General features: G+C 40.8%; 2 protein-coding genes across 3 annotated transcripts; both read left to right on the top strand.

The window, feature by feature from the left end:
- The first annotated feature begins 773 nt into the window (after positions 1-773).
- On the top strand, positions 774-6,533 carry LOC131369777 (zinc finger protein 782-like). Its single transcript, XM_058416624.1, has 2 exons — positions 774-998; positions 3,109-6,533. Exons 1-2 carry the CDS (start codon positions 869-871, stop codon positions 4,206-4,208), a joined length of 1,230 nt encoding a protein of 409 aa, XP_058272607.1. The 5' UTR covers positions 774-868; the 3' UTR covers positions 4,209-6,533.
- Positions 6,534-8,713: 2,180 nt separating this feature from the next.
- On the top strand, positions 8,714-16,551 carry LOC131370138 (zinc finger protein 878-like). Of its 2 annotated transcripts, none has more exons than XM_058417244.1 (9): positions 8,714-8,868; positions 9,344-9,546; positions 11,458-11,556; positions 11,742-11,837; positions 11,914-12,024; positions 12,398-12,539; positions 13,439-14,201; positions 14,336-14,364; positions 14,788-16,551. In XM_058417244.1, the coding sequence occupies exons 1-9, from the start codon at positions 8,817-8,819 to the stop codon at positions 16,170-16,172; spliced, it is 2,880 nt and encodes a 959-aa protein (XP_058273227.1). In that variant the 5' UTR covers positions 8,714-8,816; the 3' UTR covers positions 16,173-16,551. The 2 variants fall into 2 exon arrangements, with proteins under 2 accessions (XP_058273227.1, XP_058273228.1); XM_058417245.1 differs by having other exon boundaries at positions 8,726-8,868; positions 9,418-9,546.
- The last annotated feature ends 241 nt before the right edge of the window (positions 16,552-16,792 follow it).

A 16,792-nucleotide genomic window follows, 5' to 3' on the forward strand; every position in this document is an offset into this window, starting at 1 on the left:
AGGGATTAATAATAAAGTACTCTACTTTACACTACTCTACTAATAATGACTAATTATATGCTGCTAAGCCATGAGTACCTGGAGTCTATCCCAGATGACTTGGTTCACAAGGCAGGGGACACCCTGGATTGAGGTGCCAACCCATCACAGTTCATTCTCTAACGACGAACGATTTAGAGATGCCAATCAGCCTTCAACACATGTCTCAGGGCTGGGGAGGAAACTCACAAAGCACAAGAAAAGCATGCAAACTCTACATACACACACACACACACACACAGTTTTACATTCATATTTCTTCTTTCGTCCTGTTCTCACTTGCACTACACTTCAAATAATATTGTATTTTATTCATCATTGAAATTCCTTTAAACATTTATATATTGTTTTTATTACTGCACTTCATTATGTTTATTCCATTGTTGTTTTCTCTAATATTTCCCAATGCAGCATCCCTGTACAAGAAACCTTGTACATAAAATTGTCCATAACTGTCATTGTGTCATGACAATAAAATTCTTGAATCTTGAATCCTTCCACTGAAAACTCACTCAGTGAAGGGGTAAAGAGGGCATTAGTTAGAAGATCACACAACATGTATGGCATAAATTCATTCCATTTCCAGGTTGTAGCACTGCAAAAATGTGGAAAAAGTTAACTTTGTTGTGTGAAAGATAAAATAGACACTGATTGTCCAAAGGGTCTTTGTGTTATTGTATACAGCAGAGGGCAGTGTAGTCTTATTCATGTTCACAAATTGCTGTCATCTTGCAGAAGAACGCCTTCTCCTGACCCTCATATGCCAAGCCGCTGATTGGGTTTATTTTGTTATTTATAGTGTACTTGGTTTTGGTCAGTTTGTGGTACAATGTTGCGGTCTGCAGTGTCAGAGATCCGGGATCATTGCGGTGTAAAAGAGGAGTATGGAGATGATCATATCACTGTGTGCACGGTTAAAACCGAGGAATATGAAACCAGCATAGATACAGTACACGAAGGTGAGTAAAATGATAACAAAAACTAAACACCATGGGCTGATAACGAGCTGTTTTAGTTCTCTTAAAGCGCTAGAGATGAATTCATGACTATTGTTTTAAAGTGTTATTAGCTTGACTTGGGATAACAAGCAAAAGCCAAGGCCCAATCCATACCTCTTAATACCTCTCCCTCATCCCTAACTAGAGTCAATGGAGCGTAGAAGAGTGCAGTTCTATCTATCTATCTATCTATCTATCTATCTATCTATCTATCTATCTATCTATCTATCTATCTATCTATCAGATATAACATTATGACCACCTGTCTAATATTGTGTTGGTCCCCCTTTTCCTGCCAAAACAGCCCTGACCCATCTGTGTGTTCTGACACCTTTCTATCAGAACCAGCATTAACTTCTTCAGCAGTTTGAGCTCGTCTTTTGGATCGGTCCACACCAGCCAGCCTTCCATCAGTGAGCCTTGACCGCCCATGACCCTGTCACCAGTTCACCACTGTTTGTTCCTTGGACCACTGATAGATACTGACCACTGCAGACCGGGAACACCCCACAAGAGCTGCAGTTTTGGAGTTTTGGAGATGCTCTGATCCAGTGGTCTAGCCATCACAATTTGGTCCTTGTCAAACTTGCTCAAATCCTTACACTTGTCCATTTTTCCTGCTTCTAACACATCAACTTTGAGGACAAAATGTTCACTTGCTGCCCAATATATCCCACCCACTAACAGGTGCCATGATGAGGAGATAATCAGTCTTATTCACTTCACCTCTCAGTGCTCATAGTGTTATGCCTGATCTGTGTATAGTCGGGATATGATTAGCACAAGCCTGTGACAGGACAGACTTTAGGGATAACCAGTAGCCCTCAAAGTAACACAGCAATGTACATATGGGTTAAAATGACTCGCATTTCTATAGTAACGTACAGTCAATACCAGAATTAGTAACACCCTATGGAAAATATTGCTCATGTTATAAAAAATTGTTAATTAACTGAAATCTAAGAGAAATATTCTTATTTTGTATATACTGTATAGCCAAAAGTATATGAACGATTCAGTTTAGATGTCTTGGCCACACCCACTGCTCACAGGTACATCAAATCAAGCACCCAGCCATGCAGTCACTACAGACTGGGTCATATTGAAGAGTTCACTGAGTTAAAAAGTGAGGCACAAGTCAGTTTGTAAAATCTTTGCCCTGCTAAATCACTTAACTCTAAATAAAATGAAATCATCTCCAGAGTAACAACAGCTCAACAATGAAGCTTTAGAGCAGAGTGCTGAAGAGCTCCTATCCTCTGTTGTATCACTCGCTACAGAGTTCCAAACTGCCTCTGGTAGCAACATCGGTACAAGGTTTCCATGGCCAAATATAGCTACACACAAGCCTAAGATAACTGTGCACAAAGCCAAGTGTCAGCTGGAGTGGTGTAAAGTGTACAGAGGTGTAAAGCACACTGCCACTGGACCCTGGAGCAGCAGAAATGTGTTCTCTGAAGTGATGAATCGTGCTTCTCTATATAGGCAGTCTGATGGATAAATCTGGGTTTGGCAGGTACCTCAAAAACACTACCTACTGGAATGCACAGTGCCTCAAACCCTTCATTTAACACCTTTGAGATGAATTAGAACATTGATTCGGAGCCAGAACCTCTCATCCATTGAGTGTTTTGATTGATTGGGCACAATGTGTCACACTGCAAAATCTTGTAGAAAGCTTTTCTAGAAGAGTGGAGACTGTTATAGCTGTAAAAGGGAATGGCAACCCTGTTTTTGATGCCTATTGTTTTGGAACAGGATGTCCAACAAAGCTCATATAAAAGTGATGGTCAGGTCTTTTGGACTTTTGGTTATATATCAGGTTTAGCGTTCCTAAACACTGAGGGTAAAATGAGTTTTAAAGGCACAGGAAAGAAAGTAAATTATAATTGGGAACAGGCTTCTGTTACATTTTATGCTTAGGGATTTCTAGAGGTGCCAATATTTTGGATATGTAGTTTTTTAAATTTACATTTATTTTTAAGTTTTTTATTATGTACTGCATTAGTTAGCATTAACGTTGTCTTAATGTCTTAAATACAGAATTTTAAAATCATCGCTTCTATTTTAGGTATTGCTGTGCAGCTGAAGGAGGAAGATGAGGAGCAAAAGGTGTCGGAGGAAACGCCAGAAATCACAGAGTGCACTGAAGAAACCGATAATCAGAGTTTTCACCGGGTCTTGGTTTTAACACAGGCAAGAAACAAAGAGAAGACCACCAACAGTAATTTGTACCACTGCCCTCAGTGTGAGAAGACGTTTGCTAAAATGCAGTTTTTAAAAACCCATCTAAGAGTCCACACAGGAGAGAAGCCTTACGGGTGCTCGCATTGTGGACGGAGGTTTTCTCATCTGGCGTCGTTAACGGGTCACAGGAGAACACATACGGGAGAGAAGCCGTATCAGTGCTTTCAGTGTGGAAAGAGGTTCGCTCTTTCAGGCTCCTTGAAATTGCACGAGAGGATCCACACGGGAGAGAAGCCGTACCAGTGCCTTCAGTGTGGGAAGAGTTTTTCTAGACATGCATTTTTGAAAAAACACCAGCGCATGCATTCTGGAGAGAAGCCCTTCTGTTGCCTGGAGTGCGGGAAACGATTTTCCCATCCGAGCTCCCTAAAGGATCATGAAGGCTCACACACCGGAGGCAAGCCGTATAGCTGTTCCGAATGCGGAAGGCAGTTTTCTCACCCAAGCTCTTTAAAAGTTCATGAGAGGATACATAGCGGGGAGAAGCCTTACCACTGCACTCAATGTGGGAAGAACTTCTCTCATCTCACATCGCTGAAAATTCACGTTCGAATACATACTGGAGAGAGGCCGTACCAGTGCTCCCAGTGTGGGAAGGGTTTCTCTCATGCAGGCTTATTAAAGGGTCACGAGAGGATACATACCGGGGAGAAGCCATACCATTGCACTCAGTGCGGGAAGAGTTTTACGCAGTCGAGTGCGTTAAAAGTTCATCAGAGGATCCACACCGGAGAGAAGCCTTATCGCTGTTCAGAATGCGACAAGTGTTTTTCTCATCCAGGATCTTTAAAGATTCACCAAAGAAAGCACACTGGAGAGAAGCCGTATCAGTGTGAACAGTGCGGCAAAAGTTTTTACAGATCGTGGTACTTGAAAGTGCACCAGAGAATACATACTGAAGAGAAGAAAATTAGTACTAGCTGAATGGTTGTTTTTAATGGTTTACATGAAAGACTTCTATTTATGAACTCCATGACTGCTGCTGTGAAGAGAGATGTTATGCTGTTTGAAGCTGGGTTGGGTGATGTAATCTGATATCGATAATGTCTAACAGGTAATTGATGTTAGAGGTAATAACTAAGCATCGTTACTGCACCGCTATATGTATACCGGATTCACAAGACTGAAATTCTGCACACTATTATACACATAGCTGTCTTGGTGAACAACAGCATGGGGTCTTGGCCTCATTTAGCAGTGAACATAGTATATTTTTACTCTATTTTATTTTTGGCTAGCACATGCCAAATAAAAATACACACGTTTGACACAATACACAAATAAATTACAATGAGATTGGAATATCTGCTATCGATTTGGAACTATGTTCAGAAATATATAATGCTTCTAGAAAGTATTAACCCCCAAGCGATCATGTCGCTTTTTGCTGTATAGTAGCTGGAAATGTAAGTACTATATTGCAGTAGGGTATACTGTACAGTGCCTTGCAAAAGTATTCAGACCCCTGACCAGTTCCTGACCAGTATAATAATACTGAATTACAAACAGTGCAATGAAATTTCTTTCTGTTCAATATTTCAATTCCATTGTTTTAAAATAAATTATTGTAAGATGACAAGATATTTTGCTTGCTATATAAAATATGAAATATATATTTTACTTTGATATACACTAACCAGGAATAAATTTATGACCACCTGTCTAATATTGTGTTGGTCCCCCTTTTGCTGCAAAAACAGCCCTGACCTGTCATGCACTGTGTATTCTGACACCGTTTTATCAGAACCAGGATTAACTTCTTCAGCAATTTGAGCAATAGTAGCTCGTCTGTTGGATCGGATAACACGGGCCAGCCTTCACTCTCCATGTGCATTAATGAGCCTTGACCACTCATGATCCTGTTGGTAGATCACCACTGTTCCATCCTTGGACCACTTTTGATAGATACTGACCACTGCAGACCGGGAACACCCCGCAAGAGCTGCAGTTTTGGAGATGCTCTGATCCAGTCGTCTAGCCATCACAATTTGGCCCTTTGCTCAAATCCTTACACTTGTCCATTTTTCCTGCTTCTAACACATCAACTTTGAGGACAAAATGTTCACTTGCTGCCTAATATATCCCACCCACTAACAGGTGCCATGATGAGATCATCAGTCTTATTCACTTCACCTCTCAGTTCTCATAATGTTATGCCTGATCAGTGTGTATTCAGCCCTCACACATTAATATTTGTTTGAGCCACCTTTTGCTGCAGTAACAGCATTAAGCCCTACTGTATTTCTGCTCATTTTAAAGGCATTTATACAGAAATGAACTGAAACTGAAGTAATTAATTTGTGTCAGAATTATTTCAAAAATTAAAAATATTGTCCAAAAACTGCTTAATATGTAATAATAGCAGAAGAGAGAAATAATCATTGAGGGGCTGAATATTTTTATGGAGGCACAAACTTACAGTTTGGATACAGAATGTGTTTAAATCTGTTTAAATAAATAACAAAATAAAAGACTCCATTCTGAGCATAAGAGTGAATAGGTGAACACATGGCAAAGATTTTCTTTTTTAAATGATTTTTATTATTATACTACGATAAGTAACAGTTTAAAGTCAGAAACTGATAATAGTACAACTACAGGTACTTAATTTGTTTATAGTTAATTTTGTAGTTACGTCTTTCTGCTGCAGGCAAAAATATTTCCTCCATCGCTTGATCTAAAATCCACTACCAGTATTTTGTTGTAATTGACTTTCATGATATCTTACGGGATATTGTTTATTATTATTACAGATCACCCAACCCTGAATGTTGAAACACTTTGTGTACATCTTGTGTACATGTACTATCTTTGTGTATGTGTGTCATCAATGTGATTACCACAAACCACAAAATAATGAGTTCCAATAAAGCGTTATGATTATGTCTTGCAGTAGGATGGAAATTTATCTATTTCTAAGTCTGTGTAGTATAACCACAGGATGATGATGATTTTTTTGAGACAGAAATACAGTGTGGTTATTCCATCATGAAATGATGTTTGTCACATATACATTACAGCACAGTGAAATTCTTTCTTCACACATCCCAGCCTCGGAGGTTAGGGTCAGAGCGCAGGGTCAGCTATGATACAGCACCCCTGGAGCAGAGAGGGTTAAGGTCCTTGCACAAGGGCCCAACAGTGGCAGCTTGGTGGTGCTGGGGCTTGAACCCCTGAGCTTCTGGTCAACGACCCAGAGCCTTAATCATTTGAGCCACCACCACCCATCATATAATAGATATGGTTACATTGTAACACCTAATTAAAGTGCCTTTTTATGTATTATTTCACAAAACTGATTATTGTTACTAGAGAAATAAGATATTTTCTCGGTTTAGAGTATTTTTGTAACATGAAACATCCATCCATTTTCTATACCCGCTTTATTCCTAATTAGGGTCACCGGTATCTGCTAGAGCCTATCCCAGCACACACTGGGCAAAAGGCAGGGGTACACCCTGGACAGGTCGCCAGTCCATCACAGGGCACAACATGAAACACATCTTATTAAATGTATATATTTGTATGTAATAATGTGTTTAAGTGTTTAATGTTATTGGTGTCCTCTATCTTCTATTTGTTATGAAGACGTGATTCTGAGTGCTTATGAAAACTATTAACTATAAAGCTAGTTATGCTGAGTAGAGGGCTTTAGTTTGTGAAGAGTTTTCGTAGTTGTGCTAAATTTGTGTACGTGCTTTATCTTTTGCATCATTTGAACTGAAAGCAGTTCTACTGACAACTCTTCATATGGAAAAGAATACATTTGCAAAATGGGCAAGCAAGAGCACACACACATACACACACATTCACAATGCCAGTAGATAAAGGTACATTCTGTATTAAAAACAAGGTTGATAAATTGCTATCATAATGTTTCACAGCCTTGGCAAAGTCACTAATGAGCGAGAGATTGATTTTGAAATGGCACTGAGAGCCCGATGTGGACACTCTTCATTCAGCACTGTAATAAATTCTAATTATTACAATGATATCTGACAATAATTGTAAGCAAGGTAGAGATAACTAAAGAAATTTTGAGCTAAAATGGGATTAAAGCAATTATGATTTTCAGACAAATGCATCTTTTACTGTAAAGGAAATTGCACTGCGTTCCTCAACACGGATTTATTTTTTATAAACATAATCTAACTGGCTTGGTATTTATGTATATACAATAATATTCTGGCTATTTATTAAAGCCATGAAGAGTTTATACATGAACTTTCAACTATGATCATAACCCTGTAATAGATAGAATAATTTTGATAATGGTGTTGTATGATTTCCACTGTATCAATTTTTTTTTAAAAAGAGAGAAAAGACCTCTTGGTTATGCTTCATGGACCAATTTATTTTTATTTTTTATTTTTGGCATTGTAGTTAGGGTCACTAAAGTTTTGATTTGAGGCAAACTTTGAACCATGGAAATATATAACTCTCTAAGTGTTTAAGACTTTAAGGCTTTATGTATAACGACAACTAAAAGGTCTAAAGTGTAATAGATAGGTTGAAAATGAAGCCCAAACAACAGTACAGTAGCTGGAAGTTTATGATGTGGAGCTTTTTGTCCTTTTATGCCGTAGGCAACACATTTAGTGTCATACACCGGTCAGCCATAACATTATGAGAACTGAGAGGTGAAGTGAATAACACTGATGATCTCCTCATCATGGCACCTGTTAGTGGGTGGGATATATTAGGCAGCAAGTGAACATTTTGTTCTCAATGTTGATGTGTTAGAAGCAGGAAAAATGGGCAAGTGTAAGGATTTGAGTGAGTTTGACGAAGGGCCAAATAGTCATAGCTAGACGACTGGATCAGAGCATCTCCAAAACTGCAGCTCTTGTGGGGTGTTCCCGGTCTGCAGTGGTCCAAGGAAGGAACAATGGTAAACCGGTGACAGGGTCATGGGCGGCCAAGGCTCATTGATGCACGTGGGGAGAGAAGGCTGGTCCGTGTGATCTGATCCAACAAGCGAGCCACTGTTGCCCAAACCGCTGAAGAAGTTAATGCAGGTGGTCATAATGTTATGCCTGATCGGTGTATACAATCTAACTAACTCCCCCAACACCATCAGGAGGCGGCAAACCGGGCGATATTTGAAAGAGTCATTCCATAAGAAATAATCCTTCTGTTTTAAAATTTTATGTATTTATGTTTTATATATCAATCAAATGAAAAGAAGGTTTAAGATGAATGGCTTTAATCAATAAATAAAGTAAGTTAATTAGATCACGTCCGGATGACCTCGTCTTTTTTTTTGTGCAACTTTTAATTTGACATCCCTTGCTTTCCATGTAGCGCAACAATCTTAACTTGTGCTTGCGCGCGCTCACTCCCGCTCTGTATACACACTGCGAAATAAGATGTTTTGCAGTCTATATTTAGTGCGCTAAACCAACGTTATACCGCTCCTATCGTGCTCTTATTTTGAAATACTGAGACCGGAAGTTTTTTTTCCTCGCACTGCGCTTATAGAGTAAACCGTGTTAGCAGGCTAATGATAAGATATACCTTAATCTCACGTTAATGGATGACTTTGCAATGGATAAACAACACTTACCAAAACGGGAAGATCAGGGTATATAAATATATAAATATGTCGTTTTATGGCTTCTTTTGCTTGTTAATCATGCTAGTTGGAAGTGGTGTGACTCTGATCAGTGTTGTGGGTGAAGTAATTAGCTAGGCTTGTTAGTTAAATCTTAACCCAGAGCAAATGACTACAGGGATGCAGGCAGACATTTTAGTACATTATCTTATAAAGATCATTTTCTAAACTATCCTCATTTCTTCTTGTAACGCAGACTCACACAATAAAGGTGCATGAGAAGGATAAATGAACTTTTTACTGTAATTTTAGCACTGTTAAGGCGTTTCATTGTTTGATAATAATATACATAAACACACACACACACGCGCGCGCGCGTGCATATACATAGCTGGAAGTGGAAATGAGTAGCCTAAGTATTTTAATTTGCTTAATGGGCTTTTATTTAAACCTTATGCACTTAAATTAGGCATCATACAATGTTTGCGTTTCTTCCTGCACTCAGGCTTCAGACTTCCTCTGTCCTCTGTGCGCCTGCTGGTTCCTCCTCTGCGCCTGATGTCTGCCTTTATGTGGCAGGTGCTGCAGCAGAAAAACATAGTGCACTATGGGAAACTGGAGGAGTTTGTCTCTATGGTTACGGAGACTGTGCCACACCTGCTGAGTTACAGACAAAGAGTTCAGCTCATCCTGGGACTAAGGGCACGGGTGAGTGAGAACAGTACAAATCTTGACATGTCGCGTGAAGGTGAAAATCCTTGCGTGCAGTAAAAGTCAGGAGAAATGCTTGAAAAGAGCCAAAGGACAGACATCATGATTCTTTGCTGCTCATCTGAAGAAGGCCATGTATGAGATTCTTCACTCAGTCTGATGTGTTTATCTTCATCTTGATATTCATGTAACCATAAGTGACCTATAGCTACAAGTTTTGGGACACCCCTCCAAATCATTGAATTCAGGGGTTGGACTCGGCCCCTTAGTTCCAGTGAAAGGAACTCTTAATGCTTCAGCATACCAAGACAATTTCATGCTCCCAACTTTGTGGGAACAGTTTGGGGATGACCCCTTCCTGTTCCAACATGACTGCACACCAGTGCACAAAGCAAGGTCCATAAAGACATGGATGAGTGAGTTTGGGTTGGAGGAACCTGACTTGATTGCACAGAGTCCTGACCTCAACCTGATAGAACATCTTTGGGATGAACTAGAGCGGAGACTGTGAGCCAGGCCTTCTCGTCCAGCATCAGTGCCTGACCTCACAAACGTGCTTCTAGACGAATGGTCAAAAATTCCCATAAACACACTCCTAAACCTTGTGGAAAGCAATCCCAGAAGAGTTGTTACAGCTGCAAAGGGTGGGACAACTCCATATTAATTTCATGTACATGTAAAAACAGACATCGCAGATTTGACCTGGCTTGCAGTCTCCGCTCCAATTCACTCCATAGGTGTTTTATCGGGTTAAGGTTAGGTCTTTGTGCAGGCAAGTCAAGTTCCTCCACACCAAACTTGGTACCAAGGGGCCGAGCCCAACCCCTGAAAAACAACATCTGAATTCAATGATTTGATGGGGTGTCCCAATACTTTTAGCAATATCCGTATCTCACACTGCCTTGCAGCTGCATTTGTTTCGACCTCTACTTTTTTTTTTTTCAGTGGGTTTCTAACAGAATCAATTCCCTGAATATCAGTTCTATAGACTTTTCACTAAGTATATTGTTAACCACAGCCAGGACTTCTCCATAATTTTATTTTTATCAATTTTGCTACAGTTTTGGAAAACCCACATGATCACATCAGGCACTAAAGTTCATTTGGAGCTAATGTTTTCTGGCAGTGGAAAGTTCTGGAATAAAAAATGTAAATAACTTTTTCAAAAAAAAACATGTGCTTTAGTGGAATTTATTTTACAGGCAAAGGATACAAAGGTCTAGTCTCTAGTTTTCTCTAGTTTTGTGCACTGCTACATTATAGACACTGAGTGATGACAGTGATATGCACATTTTTGAGTATTAGGGGAAAATTAAGGTTCATTAATGTTGCATGGCCACATTTATCTGTAGACACAGTCCTGAGAAATGAGATCTTGATTTTGAGTGCCGGGTTATGTTCTTTCAACCTGTGAATATAACCTGAGTAAGAAAGTAAAATTAGTGCTGGAGTCTTGATGAGAGGATTGGATCTCTTCCCTGTCTATGAAAGTGACACTAGCCAATAGTGTCTTTCTATGAGCTCATGTATGTAGAAGATGGAGACAGAGTTTTCCTCAGGATGTATACAGCTGTTCAGTGATGTAGCAGATTGAAAGGATGAGGTGGCTGGCTTCACATGTCTCGAAGGAAGCATATTATCGTCCTTCCGTCCCAGAGAGGGAGAGCTAGCTCGAGGGAGGAGATTGACAAATGAACAAACAAAAGAAAAATAGACAAAATTTGCTAAGCAACATGGAAGAGTTAGGAATGTTGTGCATATTTTACAGGCTGAAATAAAGCTCAAAACATTAGACATACACATTGCTATAGAATATTTATATAGTTCTGATGTCATTTTGTTTTATTCATTCTATTTTTGTTGGTGGAAACAAAAATTGATGTCTTCTGTAAATGATTTCTGTTTAAGATGATCTTGGAGATGTTACGCAAGCCGGAGGATGTGAAGCTTATCCAGGTCCACTTGGACGGAATGAGACTTCCGGATATTCCAGCTGGAAGCCCAGTAGTGAGTCTATTTCTGCTGCTTGTGCTTTTCCTGAGCCAGGTCTACAGCTCTGTGTCTCTTCACCATTCAGAATACATTTATGTCCAAGATTAATCCAGGTTGTGGAAACCAACCAAAACAGTGTGCAATGTATTTACTTAAAAAAAGATGTTCTGCCTTTTGACGTCCTGATCTGATCTTTCCAGGACGTTGGTTCAGATTTGGAGCTCTCTATTTCTAACTTTAAGGCACTTATCCTTGCACTGTTAAAGGATCCCGCAGAAAAAGCGTATTTCTTTCAGGTAAGGGAAGACATTTAGCTCTTATTGCTATCAGGCCTATACTCATTAATATGAGATTCTTGATTTGTTGGTGAAGGAGGTGTTTCCTGTGGAGTATGGTCCACGTTATGATACTGCACTGAGGGAGCTAATGTGGGAGCTGCTGTCTTGTCTGGAGAGGCTCTTTCCTGTTCCAGACTTCAAAAAGGTGCTGTCATTTTTGCAAGAATTTGAACCTAAGACAAATTGTGTGATGTGTGATGTGTGTGTGTGTGGTGTGTTTGTGCTGTGTGGGTGGTGTGATGCCGATCAACAACATGGTGTGTGGTGTGATGTGATGCGTGTGTGTGGTGTGATGCTGATCAATGACGTGTGTGTGTGAGAGATATTTCTGGTGTGATGCTGATCAGTAACGTGTTGTGTGTGATGTGATGGATGAGGTGTGTGTAATATGTGTTTATGGTGTGTGTGTGTGTGTGTGTGTGTGTCTTTACCACCCCACAATTATTTTCCAATAACAGCATGCTCAAGTAAAACGTTTTAAAGCATTCTACTTTAAAGCTGAATGAAATGTGTTCCAGACTTTATCCTGGCTCACTCCTGCCCCTGTTGGTCTGGAAGAATGCATGCAGTCTGAACCGAAACACCTGAAAGCTCTGTTTCAGCAGCACAAAGTCATCGGGAACATGGACCAACAAAACTGGGCTAAAGGTTCCACATTAGGTACTGTGTCTCTTAGACTAAAGTTTCCATATTAACATAATAGCTTATTGTACATTAAAGTTTCATCACATATACAGTATAAATGCTTAATCGTACCTTTAGGATTTATATATCAACCTACTCTAAAGTTACAGATCCCAAATTTTAATTAGAGGTATATTTTATTGTTTGTTTATTTATTTTTTTTAAATCTAACCCGTTTTTAACCCATTAGATATCTATTTTGCATGTGTATTGTATCCACTGCATTTAATATGATTATGGGCAATAATTTTAACCTTGCATCCCTGTGCCTGTTGAAACATGTTGAAATTCTTCTCCATGGTAATTGCACTAAGCTACAGATTGAATGGAATATTATTTTATCATTTTACATACACTATATGACCAAAAGTGAACTCCTGATCATCACATCCAAATTTCCTTGTTGATCATCCTATTCTAGATTCTAGTCTTCTTTCTTGTTATAACATGCTCCACTCTTCTGTGAATTCTTTCCACTAGATGTTGGAGCGTGTCTGTGGGGATTAGTGATCATTCAGCTAAAAGAGCATTAGTGAGATCAGACACTGATTTTGTAAGAGTGAGGAGGTCTTGGGTTCAGTCGGTGTTCCAGTTCATCCCAGTGTTGAGTCAGAGTGAGGGCTCTGTGCAGGACACTCCAGTTCTTCAACTCTAACCTTAATACAACATGTTTTCATGGAGCTCAGGGGCTTTGTGCACAGGGGCAAACAGGTTTTAGTTCCAGTGAAGGGAAATTGTTAACCTACAGCATAAAAAGACATTATAGAAAATTGTGTGCTTCCAAAATTGGTGCAGTTAGGGGAAAATCCATATGAGTGTGACAGTCAGGGGTGCACATACTTTTGGCTATTTACTGTTATTCTTTTTACTTGCAGGTACTCTCTCTGCTACCTCAGGGGATTGTATAATTTCCTCTCTTTCTGTTCCTCCATCGACACACATGGCGGTCACCACCGAATCCATGGTCTACCACATCCAGCCGACCACTGTGACCATCCTGAGCCAGAGTGCCCTTGGCCAGTTGGGCTCTGAGGCCATCATTGTGACTGATTACACAGAGGTTGAGTTGGGCAGTAATGAGGTGGCTGAAGAATCGGTGGAGAGGTGCGTGGAGGTGCACACTGGGAGCAGCTCAGTGGTGGCGGTTCTCAGTGACCAAACTGCTGTCGAAGAAGAGGAGATGATTAATGTGAGCCAACATGTCGAACTTCCCAAAGACTCAGAGAGCTGCAGGAGCAGCGAGGAGGATAGAAGTCTTTGTGAGAAATCCACACAGTGTGACATCAGAGACGGAGATGGACCGGCATTCTTCACTGATCTCAGGGCCGCTGGTGACGATAGCTCAGTGTCCGTGTCTGTGTCAAAAGCCGAAGGAATTGAATCTGATGGAGAAGGAAGAAATGAAGAGCTTCAAGAGAGAAAGAAAGATGTGATGCAGACTTCTGTCTGTCAGAAGGATGACCAAGAACCTAACACTGCTCTTAATAAGGAAAAGAGCTTGCCTTTAGAAAGCAAGGACCAAGCAGTACCAGAGAGAAGAGGGCGTGGAAGACCGAGGAAGAACACAGCAGCACCGAAAGTAGTTCAGAACGGGAAACGAGGGAGACGACTCAAAGCGGAAAAAGACTCCGAGAAAATGTAAGGCAAAGACTCGTATACATGGTCCTTAGTTACTTTTCCCAATAATTTTTGGTTATATAAATTGCTTTATTACTCAAGTGTTTTACTGTCTAACAATTTATTTATTTATTTATATATTTATTTATTTGCAGAAACAATGAAGACATTGAAGAAAACACAGGTACATCCCAAAGTACAGTATCTAGCAACTCTTATATGACTGGCAGTGCATATATATATATAATTTGAAAATGTTGAAAAATAAATCGCACAACCTAAGCTCATTTAAAAGACATTTGTAAAATGTCTTGTCCACTGGAGTGTCATCCAGTGTCTGGTAGCCCCGCCCCCTCTCTAACCAGTGTTGAGTGCATGAAGTGTCCAACATTCATACTTCGCTTCTCTGGTTGAATAAGTGCATCATCTGGATATCCAATATAGTTTGATGACATTGAGTATGTATTTTAAATGATATCCAGTCTATATAATATTTTGATGGAAAAAATAAAACGTTTACAAGTTAACATATTTACTGCACGTTTTTAACAATATGTAGATTGTATTTTATCCACATCAACAGTCATAGTCTGTATGCTTCTTTCAGATGGAAAGACCAAGACAGTCGAGACGGGACTCAATGGTATGGACACTACAGTCTCATCTCGTGATCTAAGCCCAGCAAGACCCCTTAAAGCTGAAACAGCAGAAAATCCTCGCGCCCGGTATGTATGTAACACGTGTGGCCGCAAGTTCACCCGCACATCCGATGTCCGACGCCACCAGTTGACTCACACGGGTGAGCGTCCATTCCGTTGTGCTCACTGTGAGAAGACGTTCCAGCATGCCTGGGATCTGACTAAACACTGCCGCAAGTTTCACGGAGAAGCCACGTTCTCTTGCCGCCTCTGTCTGAGCCAGTTCATCAATTTCCGGGCCCTGACTGCCCACCACAAGAAGAGCCATGGCAGCGAGCTGCCCCACTACTGCTCCATCTGCGGCCAGGCCAGTCCCAGTGCGGCCGCTCTTGTGCAGCATCGGAAAACACACAGCGCCACTCAACAGTACCTCTGTGAACAATGTGGTGAAGGCTTTGACACCTTATTGCAGCGCTCCGTCCACAGACAGAGCCACCGCATGCACCGCAAATTTAAATGTCCGCAGTGTGACAAGACATACTCGCGACAGGCTGACGTCAAGCGACATCTACTGAGCCATACGGGTGAGCGGCCTCATCAGTGCAACCTGTGTGGAAAAAGCTTCGCTCTCCGTGCCGGCCTTCAGAAACATCAGCTCACTCACACCGGGGAGAGGCCTTTCCCCTGCCCTCACTGTCCCAAAGCATTCAACCTGCTCTCCATTATGCGTCGACACGAGCGCATGCACACGGGAGAGCGGCCGTTCCTGTGCTCGCAGTGCGGCAAGCGCTTCCTGTCTCTCGGAGAACTCCTCAAGCACGACAAGTCGCACACAGACGCCAGGCCACACTTGTGCAGTCAGTGCCAGAAGAGCTTCAAATCCAAGCGGGCTCTGCGGGAACACATCCTCAGCCACAGCGGCACACGCCCGTATCCCTGCAACTACTGTGACAAAAAGTTCTCCAAGCCTTTCGCTTTGAACCGCCACCATTTGATGCACACAGGAGAGAGACCATTCTCGTGCACACACTGTGAGAAAACCTTCCTGACATCAACGGAGTTGGCCTTGCACAAACGCGTACACACTGGAGAGCGGCCCTACGTCTGCCCGGAGTGCCCGTGGAAATTTCGGAGCTCCTCGGAGTTGGCACGTCACAGGCGCACACACGGCCAGCAGAGGGCGTACAGCTGCAGCTACTGTCCCAAAATATACACTAGCACATCCAAGCTGAAAAACCATATGCGCATTCACACCGGGGAGGACAACACAAAGTGCCCTGAAGATATTAGCCATACAGTGGAAGTCCAAGAGTCCACACTGACAGAGAGTGACATGACTGATAGTCTCTCATGATAAAAATGGACACATTTACTCAGTGATCATTGATATAGATAGACTGAGGCTTAAATTTATTCTGCAATGCCGTGTAATGGATTAACTATGTAATGTGTATTAAACTGAATATTCTAAACATAGTCTAATCCAGTGTTTCTGAAATAAGACCACATACAATATTTGGTCCGGCTGTTAACACTCCTGCACCTTGTTCCTTGACTATTCAGCACCTAACCTATTGGGTGTATGAGCTGGAACAAACTGATGATTTTTTTTCATCTGTAATTTTGCTATATTCTGAAGCACAGAATAAGCGAGTGTTTATTCTTTACTTATTTTCATAATTTCTTCTGTTTTGGCTGCACAGTTCTAAATAAAGATGGTAAAGATAATTAAGAATGTGGTGCTGGTGTATATATATATATGCATTGTTTAAAAAATAGTTTTCAGGGATCTGATATATGGTATAATTGACTCAGAGGTACTTTTATGTTTTGTAGTCGCCATTAAAAGCTTCCTTGTGCTAGGACCAATAGAGTCCAGTAATACTATTGAGCTAAAATGCTGTAAGGAGTTATAGGAAGTTGTTTTGAAAAAAAAAAAGTGGTAAAGAAGTGGTAGGCCACGTAAAATCACAG

The sequence above is a fragment of the Hemibagrus wyckioides genome, linkage group LG19 (genome assembly GCF_019097595.1).
Source record: "Hemibagrus wyckioides isolate EC202008001 linkage group LG19, SWU_Hwy_1.0, whole genome shotgun sequence".
Taxonomy (NCBI): domain Eukaryota; kingdom Metazoa; phylum Chordata; class Actinopteri; order Siluriformes; family Bagridae; genus Hemibagrus; species Hemibagrus wyckioides.

Bases quoted from the DNA above. Each gene is read 5' to 3' on its own strand.
- LOC131370138 (XM_058417244.1), top strand. From the start codon at position 8,817: ATGGATGACTTTGCAATGGATAAACAACACTTACCAAAACGGGAAGAT. The intron at 11,838-11,913 runs GTAAGGGAAGAC...TTGTTGGTGAAG, and splicing joins AAAAAGCGTATTTCTTTCAG to GAGGTGTTTCCTGTGGAGTA. The intron at 12,540-13,438 runs GTACTGTGTCTC...TTTTACTTGCAG, and splicing joins GGCTAAAGGTTCCACATTAG to GTACTCTCTCTGCTACCTCA.
- LOC131369777 (XM_058416624.1), top strand. From the start codon at position 869: ATGTTGCGGTCTGCAGTGTCAGAGATCCGGGATCATTGCGGTGTAAAA. The intron at 999-3,108 runs GTGAGTAAAATG...CTTCTATTTTAG, and splicing joins CATAGATACAGTACACGAAG to GTATTGCTGTGCAGCTGAAG.